The sequence below is a fragment of the Tursiops truncatus genome, chromosome 15 (assembly GCF_011762595.2).
Source record: "Tursiops truncatus isolate mTurTru1 chromosome 15, mTurTru1.mat.Y, whole genome shotgun sequence".
Classification (NCBI taxonomy): domain Eukaryota; kingdom Metazoa; phylum Chordata; class Mammalia; order Artiodactyla; family Delphinidae; genus Tursiops; species Tursiops truncatus.
The window spans coordinates 13,557,751-13,575,045 of record NC_047048.1 but is presented as its reverse complement, the minus strand read 5'-3'; the positions used below and the strand labels follow the sequence as shown (position 1 = coordinate 13,575,045).

At 44.7% G+C, this 17,295-nt stretch overlaps 1 protein-coding gene across 2 annotated transcripts in view; it reads left to right on the top strand.

Moving 5' to 3' along the window:
- CALN1 (calneuron 1) overlaps window positions 1-17,295 on the top strand; it is a 504,452-nt gene that overhangs the window by 470,749 nt on the left and 16,408 nt on the right. For both annotated transcript variants that reach the window (XM_073792040.1, XM_019921827.3), the window contains one exon: window positions 13,200-13,356. In XM_073792040.1, the coding sequence (XP_073648141.1) occupies window positions 13,200-13,356 (157 nt within the window). The remainder of the gene's footprint in view (window positions 1-13,199; window positions 13,357-17,295) is intronic.

Below are 17,295 nucleotides of genomic sequence, written 5' to 3'. Positions count from 1 at the left end.
CCAGAAGGGCTGGGGTCTGAGCTGCTTCAGGAGCAGAGACTGGGGAGGAGGACCTGCCGAGAGTGTTAGCCCCCTCCTGACGTCATTCAGAGTGGAGACTCTTTTCCAGAGGGCAAAGCTTGTCCGTGTCAGCCAGAGACTCTGAGTCACATGTCTGCCTCATAGGGCTTGCAGGGGGTGGAAAATTCCTTCCAGACTGTGGCAGTAAATAGGTGCTCAATCTCAGTTTGGGCGTGATTGTGGGTTTTCATCTTTCTTCTGAGTCGCCACTGCACTCCAGGGGGCATTTGCAGAGGCTGAACCACGTGTTACGACCCAGTCGCTGACTTGAACTGACTCCTTGGGAGACTGAAGAGCACGGCGCTTCCCTCCCTCTGTGTCGTCATGTCCCCCGTCCCAAGGGCAGGGACACCTGTGCGAGTCCAGACGGAGCCATCCCAGCCTGGCACCGACTGTTGTTTTTTCAGTGCCTTTACCAGCCCCCCATTTCTTTGCCCAACCTTTGCATCGTGTCCAAGGCTCCAGGTGTGTCTGCCTCTTTGCTCATGGCGAGGAGGGGGACTCCCAACACCTTGCATTTCAATCTCACTGTTTAATTCTTCGTGTGGGGAAAATCTTGGAGCCAGGAATGACTGCAGGAGTCTCTCTGGTTACACTGGTGTTGTCCGCACTTCACAACTGGGCACCATTGGCAGGCTGATGGCAAGACACACCCTTTGGGAGGGTCTCCTTCTTAGACAGGGGAAGCTGTGTTGCCCGTGGTGGGGAGCCAACCATGAAACGGAAGGCGCAGGCAGGAAGTTCTGTAGCTCTAATGACCTTGCGTGACCTTGCGTGACCTTGCCGCATTGATGCTCAGGGCACTTAGAAGACGGCTATATTTTTATGCTGCACCCAGATAAATGGATGAGCCACGTGGATGGGACTCTGCCCGAGATCCTGTCCAAATGCCCCAGAGTATAGGGGTCACCACCGTGGCAAACTGTAACCAATTCCACCCCCTGGCTGGGAAGCTCTGACCCACTGAGCTTCCCTGCAGCCCTCTTTCTCTGTGGCATCATGCCTTTTGATGATGGGCAGAGAAAAGAATAAACATGGGCTTGTCCCACTGCTTATTCAGCTCATCCTTCTCTCAGAAGAGGAAGCCACTGTGTCATCAAAGTCACTTCAAATAATGGCCCCAAAGATACCCACATACTAATCCCTTCTGTGAAAGTTGAAATGTTTGGATTCACCTAAAAGCTGGTCAGGGAAGATGCGGCCTCCAGCTGGGCAGGTCTCGGCAGGAGGCAGGGGCGGGGCCTGGGGGCCAAGGCCTCAGAGAGCAGAGCACCCGGGAGATAGCAGAGAGCTCCGTCCTAACAGCGGCCGGGCCTTTCATCCCATCAAGGATTCAGGACTTGCCTGGAGACACAGGCACCCCTGAGGTTCCTCCCGCAGAAGGGAAATGCATTCAATTTCCCTGCTCGTTCACATTGAAAAGATAGGGAATCTGATCATGGGAAGTTTCATTGCCCTGGGAGCTCTTCCTGGCCTTCTCATGGATTTGGTGGGGGAACACTGAGTGGGGAGAGAAGGCATGGGAAAGTCTTTGCTTTGGAACAAATGGAGAAATCACATTTATTCATTCAGCAAATGTGTGTCCTGCATTCAGCAGGGACCAGGCTCTGTAAAGGGGCTGGGTGTAAACACTGTGTGAGGTGCAGTGCATGCCCTCGGAGGCCTCATCAGCTGCCAGCAGAGCCCGATCAACAGAGAAAAGTAACTCCCAGTGGAAGAGCAGTGGTAAAGAGATCTGGGGGCCTGAGGCTCCAGTGCTGCCCCTGTTTGAACCCCCTGAGCTGGCAGAGGGAGGGGGGTCTAGCGGGTCCAGCTTGCCGCCAATCCTGCATGCTCCTCCCTCTGAGTCCAACTAGGAGAGAGGACCCCCGAAAGGCCAGGGGAATCCTTTGACACCCCCATCGTTTACATCAATTCCCCAGAAGACGGGATCTTGAGAAAATGATCTTGCTTTTCTGTCGGCGCCACAGAGCTGCCTGACTTCTATGAGCCATCACAGAAGGGTCCTATGTACCTACTTAGAGACTATAATTCCTGGAAAGCACAGCAGGAAGGCCGGGATGTTTTGCCACCATGGTGGGCAGCCATGTGCTGGGAGAAGGATCTTCTTTCTGGACTAGAACTTTATATGCCTTAGTTCAAACCTCACATCAGAATCCTCTGGAGGGCTTGTTAAATACGGGTTCCCAGGACCCACCCCCAAAGCCTGTGATTTATCAGGTCTGGGATGGGGCTGGAATTCTGCATTTCCAGCTAGTTTCTGGGTGATACTGGTGCCGCTGGTCCAGGGAACACACTTTAGAATCACTGGGCTAGATGAATCGAGGATGAACAGCCATCTTCCCACTTTAAGAGAACCAGGCTTCCTGAGCAAGAGGTAATCTGTATCCACAAAGCGGCTCGTGGACACGCACAGTGCCCAATGCTCAGCGAAAATCCCCACAACCACTGGGCAATAGGACCCAAGAACATCCTAGCCACTCTCTCCTTCGGCAAGTCGCGCATTTGGGTCGCGTGTTTCTCATTTACGTATTTGGAAACAGAAACAATAACAACTATAACATTGGATTAATTACAATTTAACAAGCCTAAGAAAAAGAATGCAGAGGAGGAGCTAATCATGGGAGAATTGTAGGAGAGGCCTGTCTCACGTTCTTTAATATTTTAATCTTTAAAAGTGATGCAAGAGATGTTTAGATCCTTGGTTTTTTTAAGCAGCAGCCATAAGCAGCTGGGGCACAAAAGGAAAAAAAAAATCATAAAATACATAAGACAATAAATAATATAAAATAATAAGATTATGGAAGGAAACAAAATTACACCGCAGAATTAAAATCTTCTCCAGAGACAGTAGGAACAGAATTAACAGTGCAAAAAAAAAAAATGAGTAATGTGAAATACAAAACAAAGTGATGAAAATTATTAGAGAAAAAAATGAAGACTTTGGAAACAAAGAATAGAAATCTAAGAAGCATTCGTGTTCTGGAGAAAGGAACGTATTAGATAGAACAGGAGAAAGACAAGGACCAAAGTGATTGTCAGGAAACAGGAGGCAGAAAATGACATTGGTGTAAAAATGAAAAGCCCCCTCACAGGGCTTCCCTGGTGGCGCAGTGGTTGAGAATCTGCCTGCTAATGCAGGGGACACGGGTTCGAGCCCTGGTCTGGGAAGATCCCACATGCCGCGGAGCAACTAGGCCCCTGAGCCACAACTACTGAGCCTGTGCGTCCGGAGCCTGTGCTTCACAGCAAGAGAGGCCGCGACAGTGAGAGGCCCGCGCACCGAGATGAAGGGTGGCCCCCGCTTGCCACAACTAGAGAAAGCCCTCGCACAGAAACGAAGACCCAACACAGCCAAAAATAAATTAATTAATTTTTTAAAAAAGCCACCTCACAAAATTCCAGCCAAGATTAATGCAAAAACATGTTGTTTAGCAGAGCATGGAAAACATTTTTTTAGTTTCACGGCTAATGAAATATTCCTACTAGTGTCCAGGAAGAAACAAAAATGATCTTCAAAGTGAAAGCTTAGGCCACCATCCAATCTCTTTGCTCCTCCCCCACAATAAACAACACTGGAACTGGAGAAGTTCCAATGGAGCTTGGCGGGGAAATTTTATGCGATTCTAGAATTTTCTACCAAACTAAGTTGTCTGTCATGGGATGTGGGGAACGGGGAAGTATTATCAGATTAGAAGAACTCAGAAAATGTAATGTTCACAAATGCTTCATTGTCAAACTATTTTTTTAAGTTTTGTAGCAGATAATTGGATGGAAGTCAGGTACTCAGGGTTGGGAGAGTCATAGAAAAATGGAACTGAGCATTGAAGTCAATTAAATACAGTGAAATAGCAGTAGCTGTTATAAATGTTACAAAATTAAACGCAGAAGCCAAATACTGTTTTAGAACAAGTTGCAAATAGTAGAAAACGTGTCATGATAAATCTCAAATTAAACTTATGAAGACTATAAAGTGTCAGGTAAGAGACAGGAACATGAAGGTTTATAAATCTTCTTATCATATGTAAGGAAAGATGAGAAAATGCAGTTTAATTTCTTGAATTTGATAATATAAGAAATTCTGGCTTAAGTAATACAGTTGATAAATGGAAAGATATCCACCACTATAATCAAAACTAGGACAACTGTAGGGTTTTCTTTTTTCAAAAGACAAAAGGCAAGGAAAACCTAAGGAAGGTCTGAAGGCTAGAAAGCAGGAGGTGAACTAACAGAAGTACAGCCAAACATGTCTATAACAATATATGAAAATGTAACTAGACTCCACCATGGGAAGGCAAAGAATCTCACGTTAGATCTTTTAAAAATCCAACTCTATTCTCTTTGTAAGAAATGTACATTCCCTTTATGAGACATACCTTTTTTGAAGTTTGTAAAAAACTTTTATTGAAATATAGTTGATTTACAGTGTTGTGTTAGTTTCAGATGTACAGCAAAGTGATTCAGTTATGTGTGAGTGTATATATGTATGTATATATATACATATATATGAAATGTGTGTATATCATATATATATTCTTTTTTAGATTATTTTCCGCTATAGGTTATTACAAGATATTGAGTATAGTTCTCTGTGCTATACAGTAGGTCCTTGTTGGTTATGATTTTATATATAGTAGTGTGTATATTTGAATCCCCAAATCCTAATGTATCCCGCCCAAGAGACATACCTTTTTAAAAAGACGTGTATAATATAACACAGAAAGTTTAAAAACCAAAGGAGAGATGTTTAATGGAAAATGCACACACAAAGAAAGCAAGCACAGCCGTATTGATGTATAAACAGATGCTTTTTCCAATAGGAGGCACTTAAATATTTTTTAATGACAGATTGTGTATATTGATAGCAACGCACAGTACAATTCTGTACCCATTTCCAATGTGTGGGTGTTTTCCCCACACCACCAAGCAATTCTCCATCACCAGCTGGGTGTTCTACAGTTCAACTCAATTTTGACACTCTCTACCCAGAGACTATATCAGATCTCAGAAGTTAAGGACTTGAGCTCACAAGACTGCCCCCGACGCCACCACCTCAGAAGCCAATCACAAGTCCAGCTTCTCACCTGTGCTTCTGATTGGCCTGTAAATCGGAGTTTCCCACAACCCACCCCTTGGGTTCTATTCATTTGCTAGGGCAGCTCACAGAACTCAGGAAATCTGTTTACTTACTAGATTACCAGTTTATTACAAGGCTATTAAAGGATCCAAATCAATGGCTAGATACATAGGGTGAGATCCCAAACAAAGAGGCATCTGTCCTCATGGAGGTGGGGGCCTGGCATGGCAGCATGTGGATGCATTCTGGTTCACTCACCTAGAAGCTCTCTAAACCCCCTCCTTCTGGGTTTTTATGGAGGCCTCACGACATAGCCATGGTTGATTAAATTATTGGCCATGAGTGAGTGATTCAACCTCCAGCCCCTCTCTCCTCCCTGGATAGCAGGGGATGAGACTGAAAGTTCCAACCCTCTATTCATGACTGATTCCTCCGGTGACCATCTCCTCCATCTTTAGAGGATTTCCAAAAGTCACCTCATTAACATAAACTCCGTTGTGGATGAAAGGGGCTTGTTATGAATAATGAGACGCCCATTTATGGCTCTGATGTGATTTCAGGAACTGAGGACAGGAAACCAAATATGACAAAGATGCTCTACGGCTTTTATCACAAGAAATTCCAAGGGTTTGGGGAGATGTGAGCCAGGAACAATGGACGGAAGACCAAAATATATACTTACTATAACTCCTAATATCACACATACCTCACGCATTCTGTAAGGGAGGCTGCCCATCCGTTTATCTTGATATCCTCCCAGCGCCTTTCCTGGGCTTTTTCGTACCCAGGACACTCTTCCCAGGTGTTACCATCTTTTCTGATGACTTTTATTATCATCTGTATGCAAATGACTTCCAGGTCATTCGCCCATATTTGTACATCCTACTGCCTCCTGGGCTGTCCCTCCAGAACCGCCAATGCACACATCCATAATTTCACGTCACGTTTCTCTCCAAGCCTTTTCTTCCTCTGTTCCCATCCGGCTGAACGTAAAACCCAGGTGTGATCCTGATTGGTTCACTGAGCTTCACCCTCCACACACGAGTCATCTTGTCAAACTCTCTTACACGGCTCTTGAATGCTCTCTGTCGCCACAGTCCACAGTTAAAAAATGATTAAAGAAGACCGTTTCGGCCATATCAGCAAACTTTATTTAACATTTCACGAAGCGGACAGGCTCCATTCCGAGAACTGCAAAATGGGGTAGAAGGCAGGAAGCTCTTATAGGATAAAGAATAAAGAAAAAAGAAGAGAAAAAACAGAAAATATTTGATTGGCTGGGGTCACAAGGTCACCCTTGTTTGGCGTGAGAAAGCCCGGAGTTGGATTGGCATTTGGGAGTTGGCCGACTGGACATACGGTGTTTCTGGTCAAGAGGAGTGTTTACAGGGACATAAAAGTTATCTAGGTTTTGGTTTGCTGGCGTGACACCCCGGGGCAGAATTGTCTTCATCTTGGGCCTGGCAGGCTACTTCAACACCAACATAGTTTCTAAACCTGTTATTTCAATAGCCTTCCCTCCGGTCATCTTGCAGCTTGTGCCGGCAAAGGGTAATTTTTCTCAGGCTCAATCATGATGAAGTAAGTTCTCTGTTGAAAATCCTTTCGTGGCACCCCATCCTACCCCAAAGGTAAAACTAAGCTCCAGTCCTCAAAAAATTAAGCATAGAATTACCATTGATTTGGCAATTCCCATTCTAGGTATATACCCCAAAAAGCTGAAAACAGGGACACGAGCAGAGGCTTGGACACTTAACATTCATAGCAGTAACAGCCACAAGGCAGAAGCAATACCAGTATTCAGGGATGGATAAATAGAGAAACAAAGTATACATACGATGGAGTATTGTTCAGCCTCAAAGGGGAATAAACACTACGACATTGATGATCCTTGCAGACATGACCCAAGCAAAATTAACCTGTCGCAAAAGGACAAATACTGTACAGTTCCACTTCCACGAGGGACCTAGAGCAGTCAAATGCACGTTTGGCTATTTACAGAAAGTAGAATGGTGACTGCCAGAGCCTGGGGGCGGGGCGGGGGTGGGGGGGATGCGGAGATAGTGTTTAATGGGTAAGGAGTTTCAGCTGGGGAAAATAAAAAAAGCCCCGGAGACTGCCGGTGGTGATGGTTGCACAACAATGTAAATGTACTTAATGCCACTGAACTGGACCCTTAAAAATGGATAAAATGGTAAATGTGTGTTATGTATATTCCACCACAATGAAAAAGTAAAAGCAAACAAGCAAAAAACAACCAGGCTGTGGATGGACCTTGAGATTATCCTAGCAAGTGAAGCAAGTCAGACAAAGACAAGTATATCACGTATATGTGGAATCTTAAAAAAAAATGACACACATGAACTTATTTACAAAACAGAAACAGACTCACAGACGGAGAAAACAAACTTATGGTTACCAAAGGGGAAAGAGGAGGGGGAGGGATATATTAGGAGTCTGGGATTCACAGAGGCACACTACTAAATATAAAATAAACAACAAGGACCTACTGCATAGCGCAGGGAACTATATTCAATATCTTGTAATAACCTATAATGAAAAAGAACCTGAAAAAGAATATATAGATATATATAACTGAATCACTTTGCTGTACATCTGAAACTAACGCAACATTGTAAAGCAACTCTACTCCAATAAAAACAACCACCACCACCAAGCTCCTCTCCATGGCCCTTATTGACTCGCACCCTGCCCACAGCTCTCATCTCATCCTGACCACCTTCTCCTGCTCCAAACTCAACACGTGGCCGTTTGATGGACCTGTGAGCTTTTATATTCCCCAGGGGTTTCCAAGCCATCCTGGGTGGCCCTTCACAGCGAGTTATCCCACTGAATTAAAATCACTCATTTGCTTGTCTTTTGAAAGCAATCAACATCTCGCTCACCTTTGTGTCTCCATCACAGTGTCTGGTGTGGAGTCAGCCTCCATAACCATTTGTTGAATGAGGAAATCCATCTTTCTGCTGTAAAGGATAGCCTCGTTTAGAAAATATTAGGACTAAAAGAACAATTTGTGGAGATGCAGTTATTTTCCACAGACTGCAGTGTGTTACTCATGGTCTTTGACACATCAAGTCATCCCCAGAAACTAAGGTTATACAAGATACAGATGATAATTATAAGACTACATAATATAATTAATAAGGATAACTGTATTTGTGTAATTGACTCTACAGAGATTTTACCATAAGGGAAGACTCCTTAGGTTCCTAAAAATAGCAGCTGTACAGGCTAAAGTGGATCTTTAACCAAGATTCACTAAAAACAGAATAAAACAACAAAAATCAAACCTGGAGGAAAGAAAAACAAATAAGGTTAAAAATACCAAATGGGATAGAAGAAGCATTGAGAGAAATTTAAAATTGTGGAACTGTTGTGCATAGTTACATGCTAACAGTGATGAAAATCTTTTGGCTGGTTTTCTGAAAAAGGACGTGATTTCAAAATTGACTCAGGGTTTCTCTAGTGGCACAGCGGTTGAGAGTCCACCTGCTGATGCAGGGGATATGGGTTCGTGCCCCGGTCCGGGAAGATCCCGCATGCCGCGGAGCGGCTAGGCCCGTGAGCTGTGGCCGCTGAGCCTGCGTGCCCGGAGCCTGTGCTCCGCAACAGGAGAGGCCACAGCAGTGAGAGGCCCGCGTACCGCAAAAAAAAAAAAAAAATCAAAATTGACTCAAGAAAAATTTACAAGCTCAATGGATTGATCACCATGGAAGAAATACTTGTTGGCATTGTGTCCATATTGTTTTATAGTGATTTCTTTCAAACTTGTAAAAGACAGCTCTATTCTGACAATGCAGAAAACATGGAATTCTACTCAACTGATTTTGCTTAAGTATTAATACCCTCACATTAAAACATGACCCAGAGAACCAAATAAAAGGAAAACTATAGATTTCTGGAATCTCCATTTTTCCTTCTCTCTTTTTTTTTCTTTTTAAAATTTATTTAATTAATTAATTTTTTTTACATCTTTATTGGAGTATAATTGCTTTACATTGGTGTGTTAGTTTCTGCTTTATAACAAAGTGAATCAGATATACATATGTTCCCATATCTCTTCCCTCTTGCGTCTCCCTCCCTCCCACCCTCCCTATCCCACCCCTCTAGGTGGTCACAAAGCACCGAGCTGATCTCCCTGTGCTATGCGGCTGCTTCCCACTAGCCATCTATTTTACATTTGGTAGTGTATATATTTCCATGTATACACTACCACTCTCTCACTTTGTCCCAGCTTACCCTTCCCCACCCCGTGTCCTTAAGTGTATTCTCTAGTAGGTCTGCGTCTTTATTCCCGTCTTGCCCCTAGGTTCTTCATGACCTTTTTTTTTTTTTTAGATCATATACATGTGTTAGCATACAGTATTTGCTTTTCTCTTAATGACTTACTTCACTCTGTATGACAGACTCTAGGTCCATCCACCTCACTACAAATAACTCAATTTCGTTTCTTTTTATGGCTGGGTAATATTCCATTGTATACATGTGCCACATCTTCTTTATCCATTCATCTGCCAATGGACACTTAGGTTGCTTCCATGTCCTGGCTATTGTAAATAGAGCTGCAATGAACATTGGGGTACATGACTCTTTTTGCATTATGGTTTTCTCTGGGTATATGCCCAGTAGTGGGATTGCTGGGTCATATGGTAGTTCTATTTTTAGTTTTTTAAGGAACCTCCCTACTGTTCTCCATAGTGACTGTATCAATTTACATTCTCACCAACAGTGCAAGAGGGTTCCCTTTTCTCCACACCCTCTCCAGCATTTATTATTTGTAGATTTTTTGATGATGGCTGTCTTTTGATTAAAACCACTCACCTGGTGTCAGGACTTACTGGAGCTCAGGTTCTTTTGCCTCATCACAGAAAGAACTCAGTGTGAGGCAAAGCGGCAGGCCAAGAGTGAGTTTATTAGCATAGGACGCTTGTGGGAGATACAAGTGGGCTGGCAAGGGAACACAGCCCTGAGAACAAAGAGGGCTACATTTTTATAATCAAATAAAAAGTGGGGAGGAGAGAAGACCACCTCTTCCTCATTCTTGGGCAGATGTCATGGTGCTATTTAGATCATATATATATTACTAAAATATGGTAATTTATCTCAGGTTTTGGTATAATGTCCCCTTTCACCTAGTTTCTTTCCCCTTTCACCTATATTTCTGTGCTGGCCACATGCAGAAATGCTGCTCTTCAAGGACTCTTAACTCTCTGAGTTCATGTAACAGGATTCACATCCCGTATCTATTGTCTTGTGTTTTAAATATCAGGGTTTGTGGCTTGAGTGTGTCTGGCACTTGGATGCTCCTGGTCTTTCAAGGTAGAGTAGCTTGTTGCTAGGTTACTGGATTCTTTTCTTGAGTGGTTATTCGCTTACAACAGTCTCCCAAACTCCCTTAAAATTCCTTTTCTGTCTTAATCCCCTAGTGAGATTTCTAAACTGACTATTTAATTATCCTACTCTATCCCTATCAGGGGTATTGGAAAATATACCCTTCTTGGGGCCTCTGTAACTTATATCCTCAAAGTGGCTTGTGCCCATAGAAGGTTGAGAGCCCAAAGATGATTTTAAGTTTTGAACAGTGATAGTCTTTTAGTCCCAGGCTGTTTGCTCTTGGCTCTCTCAAAAAGTTAGTCATTTTTAAAAAGCTATTTAACTCCAGTTGGTTTCTGCTAATATCCACAATTATTTTTGAGACATACCTCTCTCTAAACTTAATGACCAGCTTTCTGGGAGAGCCGCCTAACATATTCAGAGATTTTAAGAAGGGACGTTTTGATTTGTTTTAATAGGTTTGGATTGTTATTTATAGCATTTCTCAATTTTATCTCTTCCTAGTAGGAGATGAGAAACAATTGCTTCTTTCAATGCTGCAAGACCAGAAATTTTGGGGTTGTCTCTGTTCTGGCTTGCAAAACAATCAATTCTTTCCTGAGTTCATCACCTTTTTTTCAAATTGAGTATAATTAACATATAACATTATATCAGTTTCCTATGTATAAGATAAAGATTTGAAATTTGTGTATACTGTGAAATGCTCACCACAAGAGGTCTAGTTAACATCCATCACCGCACATAGTTACACATTTTTTGTGTGTGAGGAGAACTTGTAAGATCTATTCTCATAGCAACTTTCAAATACACAATACAATGTTATTAACTATAGTCACCATGCTGGATATTACATCTGCAGGACTTATTTTATAACTGGAAGTTTGTGCCTTTTGACCCCCTTCACCCATTTCACCCACTCCCCACCCCCCTGCCTCTGGAAACTACCCATCTGTTCTCTGGATCCGTGAATACGGGATGGTTCGTTGGTTTGTGGATTACACATGTAAGTGAGATCATACAGTATTTGTCTTTCTCTGTCTGATTTAGTTCACTCTGAGCTCATCTCTTTCTTGTAGATGAGCAACCAATTGCAACCAGAGCCTGCTGTGTCCCAAACTTATTTATTATTTTTTTTGTGTGTGGTACGTGGGCCTGTCACCGCTGCGGCCTGTCCCATTGCAGAGCACAGGCTCCGGACGCGCAGGCTCAGCGGCCATGGCTCACGGGCCCAGCCGCTCCGCGGCACGTGGGATCCTCCCAGACCAGGGCATGAACCCGCGTCCCCTGCATCGGCAGGCGGACTCTCAACCACTGCACCACCAGGGAAGCCCTGTCCCAAACTTTTTACCCATTCAGTGTGTATCTGCCCTGAGTCATCACAGGCAACAACTTTACCAAATGTTTGCTACTGCATAACATGCGTTGTTATCTTTCCAGCCTCCAATAACAATTTTCTTATTTTCCTGACCCTGCAATCCATACATCATCTTTTAGAATTTTTGTTATGGTAGCTTTTCATTTCTATGTACTAATTTCTGTATTGTTGATGTAAACCAAGTTATACCAAATCTCTATGGCTACAACGAAGGGCATTTGTTACTCGCATTACTTTTCCTTTCTGGGCTATCTTCTCCACTTTCTCCTCATTCTGGGACCCCAACAGAAGGAACAGCCTCTTTGTAGGACAGAAGGAAAAGGACACAGGCTAGAACCAAGCAACGGCTCTTAAAGATGTTAATCGATGTGACCTGTGTCAGTTCTACTCACATTTCATTGGCCAAGAAAGTGACGTGACCAAATCTGATAGAAATGGGGCGGAAAAGCAAACCTTCTCCCTGGTGGCGGGAGAACACAGGTGGAAACGCTACACCTTGTTTTCAGCTGTTCTTCCTCATAAACATGGCTTGGAACGTGCATTTTATCTTGTTAGAGCAAGACACATGCTGGCTTCTTGGAAGATTTAAAACTTTCTAGAGACATATGCATTGTCTGAAGTGTGACACACTCCAAAGTACATGAGGTGTGGAGGGGTGACAGCAGATGGCTGGATGAGTAGGAAACCAAACTAGCAGGTGGCATCTTTTTCTCCAAGTAGATTCTCTACTGAGGGGGGAATGGCATTCCTTGAATTCCCGAGAAGTTCCTGCAAGTTCACAAGTGTGCTTGGAGCTGAGCGTGGCAGAAAACTGCTCATCTGATGTCTTGAAAAGCTGGGACAAATCTCTGTAGGAAGACTTAGGGCTTGCTGGTCATGCCCCAAGCCAAATTCTCACCCCCAAGTGCCCCAGACCCTCTCGCTCCTCTCTTTTTTTTGTAAATTGATTGATTGATTTTTGGCTGCCTTGGGTCTTTGTTGCTGCGCGCAGGCTTTCTCTAGTTGCAGCGAGTGGGGTCTACTCTTCGTTGCGGTGCACAGGCTTCTCATTGCGGTGGCTTCTCTTGTTGCGGAGCACGGGCTCTAGGCGTGTGGGCTTCAGTAGTTGTGGCACACTGGCTCAGTAGTTGTGGGTCGCGGGCTTAGTAGTTGTGGCTCACGGGCTCTAGAGCATAGGCTCAGCAGTTGTGGGGCTCACGGGCTTAGTTGCTCCGTGGCATGTGGGATCTTCCCGGACCAGGGCTCGAACCCATGTCCCCTGCACTGGCAGGTGGATTCTTAACCACTGTGCCACCAGGGAAGTCCCCCTCTCACTCCTCTTTATCTCCACAGTTCGACATGCAGAGGATAACTCTGGAAGAGCTGAAGCACATCCTCTATCACGCCTTCCGGGACCACTTAACGATGAAGGACATTGAGAACATCATCATCAACGAGGAAGAGAGCCTGAATGAGACCTCGGGGAACTGCCAGACGGAGTTTGAGGGCGGTAGGTACCTCTGCTTCTGCTCTCTACCTGGTCTGGGATAGGCCGGCCGTTCCACATCCTCTGTATGAAAAATGGGTTTACAGTCTCTTGGGCCGAAGTGGCCTTGGACGGAAGCCACAAATCCAGGACCGAGGTCAAAAGATCCTTTTTGCCAAGATGTAGTAGGTTTCTTTTTTTTTCTGCTTTTTTCCCCCAACTCTGCATTTTTGCAAGACCTGTATTGACCCTTCCTTCCTCCGGTGACCCTGAGGTCTGTGACTTGAGTGGCTTTGTGGTGTTGGCCTTTATTTAGTGGGGGCTGCGTGGGGTGATGTAAGGAGCCTGTTTGAGCTGTCTGCAAACCTGGGTCAAGTCCAGTGGCTAATTGTGTGACCTTGGGCAAGGGGTGTATCTTCTCTGAATGAGTTTCCTCACCTATAAACATCAGGATAATTACACCTACTTCACAGGATCCTTAGGAATGAACGAATTACCTCCATTCTATGCTCTCTGAATATACACTGGCCAACAAAAGCCCTGCTCATGAAAAAACTCTCATGAACTTCACCAAGAAAATAAGGTTCTCCTGTGTCCAAAAAAGAGACCCGTGAGAGGTCATTTTTCTTGGACTCACGAAGGAAAGCTTTAAGAAAAAAAAAAAAAAGCTACCTTATTCCCTAATCAGTAGAGAGTTCCAGGGAAGTTAAATAATTGAGTCCCTCTTTCCAACTTTGAAAATCAGAGCTGCTTTAACAGCTCTGATGTACAGAGTTTTTTTCATTACCTTAAAACAGCATAGCAGGCTACGGGCAATTTTTAACTTATTTAAGGTTGAGACTTCTTTAAAAGGTCTACTGTTTTTTTCGGTTCTTTTTTTCTGAACATTCCAACAAGCCAATGTGTACAGATGGTAAGCTGTCACATAGACACCAGAATGGAATTTGGTTCTTTGGTTTGGGAGCTGCTGTGTTAGAATCAGCCGAGGCCCACGACAGGCAGACAACACGGGGCTGAGCTTGTCTAGGTGGACACGGTGGTACATCCAGACCTGGGCGTCCGTGGGCCCTGTGAGGGCTGAACTGCTACAGGAAACGGGAGGTGGCTTATACCCCGAGGTGACAAAATTAACTCAAGTCAGGTAAATAGGGAGTGGTGGAATCGGGGTCAACTTGACAGCAATGCCTCCTGGTAAAGGCGTTCACAGTGAAAATTTTCAAAAGTGCTATGTACAGCAAACAAAACCCAGCTGTGGTCCGGAAGGTGCCTTGGTTGCCCTGCTTGGGACTTGGACCATAGCATCAACGTCTGCGTTTGGAGTTGGAGCCGCAGGGACCACACAAGGGCGAGAAGGTCACAGCCAACGCCGTCTGCAGCCGGGCAGGCAGGGGAATTGGGAGGACGAGGACGGGTGAAGAGGGCAGGGATTGGATTAAAATTTGAGAAAACAGCAGGCCTGGCTTCTCCATTCCATCTTGATTTTAGCTGGCAGACTCAGTGCTCAAACAGTAGAAGTGTTTGGGGGCTCTAGTCGCCCTGCTGTGAGACACACTCTTGAAATGAGTAGGAAGAGTATTTCTGAGCCCTGCATTTTCCACAAGAACCTATGTTCATGGATTGGTGCTTTATTCAGAGAAATGTCACAAGTCTTAGTACTTTCAGAAAGGTCAGACTGCCCTGGGAAATAGTCTGAACTCTAAGCACTGTCCTTTTATTACTCAAAAGCTCATCTATTAATCAAATAAATAGCTGACGTAGGGCTTTCCAAATAGAAGTCTTCCTGGGTCTGCTTTACTGATTAGTACATGTAGCATTAGCAACACTTACCGTTTGGGGGTGATTGATAAGGGCCAGGCACTGTGCTTTAAAATTCATGATCTTATGCAATAAAAGGAATACTATTTGTAACTCACACCTTGATTTCTTGAATGACCTCTGTGAGCTTGATTACGTAATCCCTTTTACAGATTCTCATGTCAGAGAGGGTTTTTAAAATACATCAGCGCTTTTTGGCCCCAAACATAACCTCATTGTGTTTGCGTTTAGGTGTAAGATTTTTCCCATCTCGGATATGACCAAAGTCACCAATGCATGTATTTTAACGCCCACAGCTCTCTCCAGATTCAGGAAAGGGGATCCCTGATTTTACTCAGGGCAAAGGAGTCTGGGAAGAGATGGACGCACAGACACAGAATTCACCCTGGTGCCCTAGGACTGAGAGAGTCCATTTGAGACCTTGTGGTGACCTTGGCCTTCTCCCTTCCATCTTTCCCCCATGCCTGCTGCCCACAAACGGGGACCTACTGGCAGTTTGAGCCTCTCCCTGCTTCTACCGATGTCTGATGGCGTAGGTGCATGGCTTGTGCTTCCTAAATCTTCTCGGCCTCCAGCTGTTTGGGCTGCCCCGTCGCCCCAGTGATCAACTCCTTCCTGTCTGCTCTCGCCCTTGACCCAGGCTGCCCCTCGCCTGTTCAGACACTTCAGCCAAGGCCTCGCTGACATTTCAGAATCCCCCTCCCACCTGCCAGCCGGCACCATCCCACATCTTGGTCAATCCAGCATCTGACTCTGTAGGGACGAGGTGATTGCCTTTCCTTCTTTCAATGATGGAACTTTTTTTTCTTTTATTTGGCCACGCACCACGAGGCATGCGGGATCTTAGTTCTCCGGCCGGGGATCAAACCCACCCGCCCCTGCAGTGGAAGTGCAGAGTCTTAACCATTGGACCACCAGGGAAGTCCCAGCAATGGAACTCTTATCTCTCCAAATTTTATCTTCTCTGCAACCCCAAATGACCGATGGGGGAACGGGAGCTGGGACATTTCCCCCAGGCCCCAGAGCCCCCCTCAGGCCACCTCCACTCTTTCTGCTCCCCACTCAGGAAGCTCTCTCCTGCTCTTCTGAGAGCTCTGCCGCAGCAAATATGTTCCCATGCTGATTAGCTCGCCTATAAAGCTGGGTGATCCATGGCGCTTGGAAATTCTGCTCTATTTGGTGTCAGAGGAAGGAATCAAGGTGTAAGGACCTATTACACCTAAAGATGTAAGAAGTCTTTGCCTTAAAAAAGTGAAAGGGCACATCGGTCTCTGAGCAAAGAAGGAGGCGATAGTCAGAGAAACAGGCATTCTGTAGCAGAGTCAGAAGTTGAAGAAGCCCACGTCAGATGTCTTCGAGTTCAGCAAAGCTGGAGCTTCTGGAGTGAGGAAGAGGTTTGAAAATGCTGCAGCGTGTGTCCGTTAGAAATGAACAGGAGGGCTTCCAAAGGCCATCAGCATCATTCTATGTCAATGATTATATTTTTCACTTTTATAAATCTTGGGTCTGATACTTTCACAAAGGTGTTCGGATTCTGTCCATTAAGTCAGGAAGTATTGATTATTCCTTCCACGTGAATGGAAGAATAAAGAACGGAGAAATAGGCCAGGGGCCCAAAGGGTGTGGTACCCCTGATGGGAGAGGTTTGAGGGATTTTTTTGTCTTCTTTTTAGTTTTCATTTTGCCTTGATTTTGTTTTATTTATTGGATTTTTAGGTTAATACAAACAACACGCACACACACACATACACAGAGCCCCTCACACAGTCTGATCTGCCTAATCCTTATGGTGCGTAGGGCTCTGTGATCATAGGTAGGCGTTACATTTTCCATCTTCTCCCAAGGAAAGGACAAGAGGAAATAGGATGAAATTCCAAGTTACATGTAAGGAAAGTTTTCCTGACTTCTTCAGGAAGTCCTGAATCGGGGTGTCACACCATGGATAGAACGCACTTTCCTAGAGCACCAAAAGAAGTCACCTACAGAAGCCCCTGGGAAGGCAGAGAAGAGACTAGAAGCTAGAAGAATCTAATGCAAGGATTCTGAAGTGGACTTTTCCTTCATTCACACCTGGTTTCCAAGTGGAAAATCATCAACTTGAGTCAGACACTTGACCAGGTGTCACCCATGTGCTGGGTGCTTTGGGCA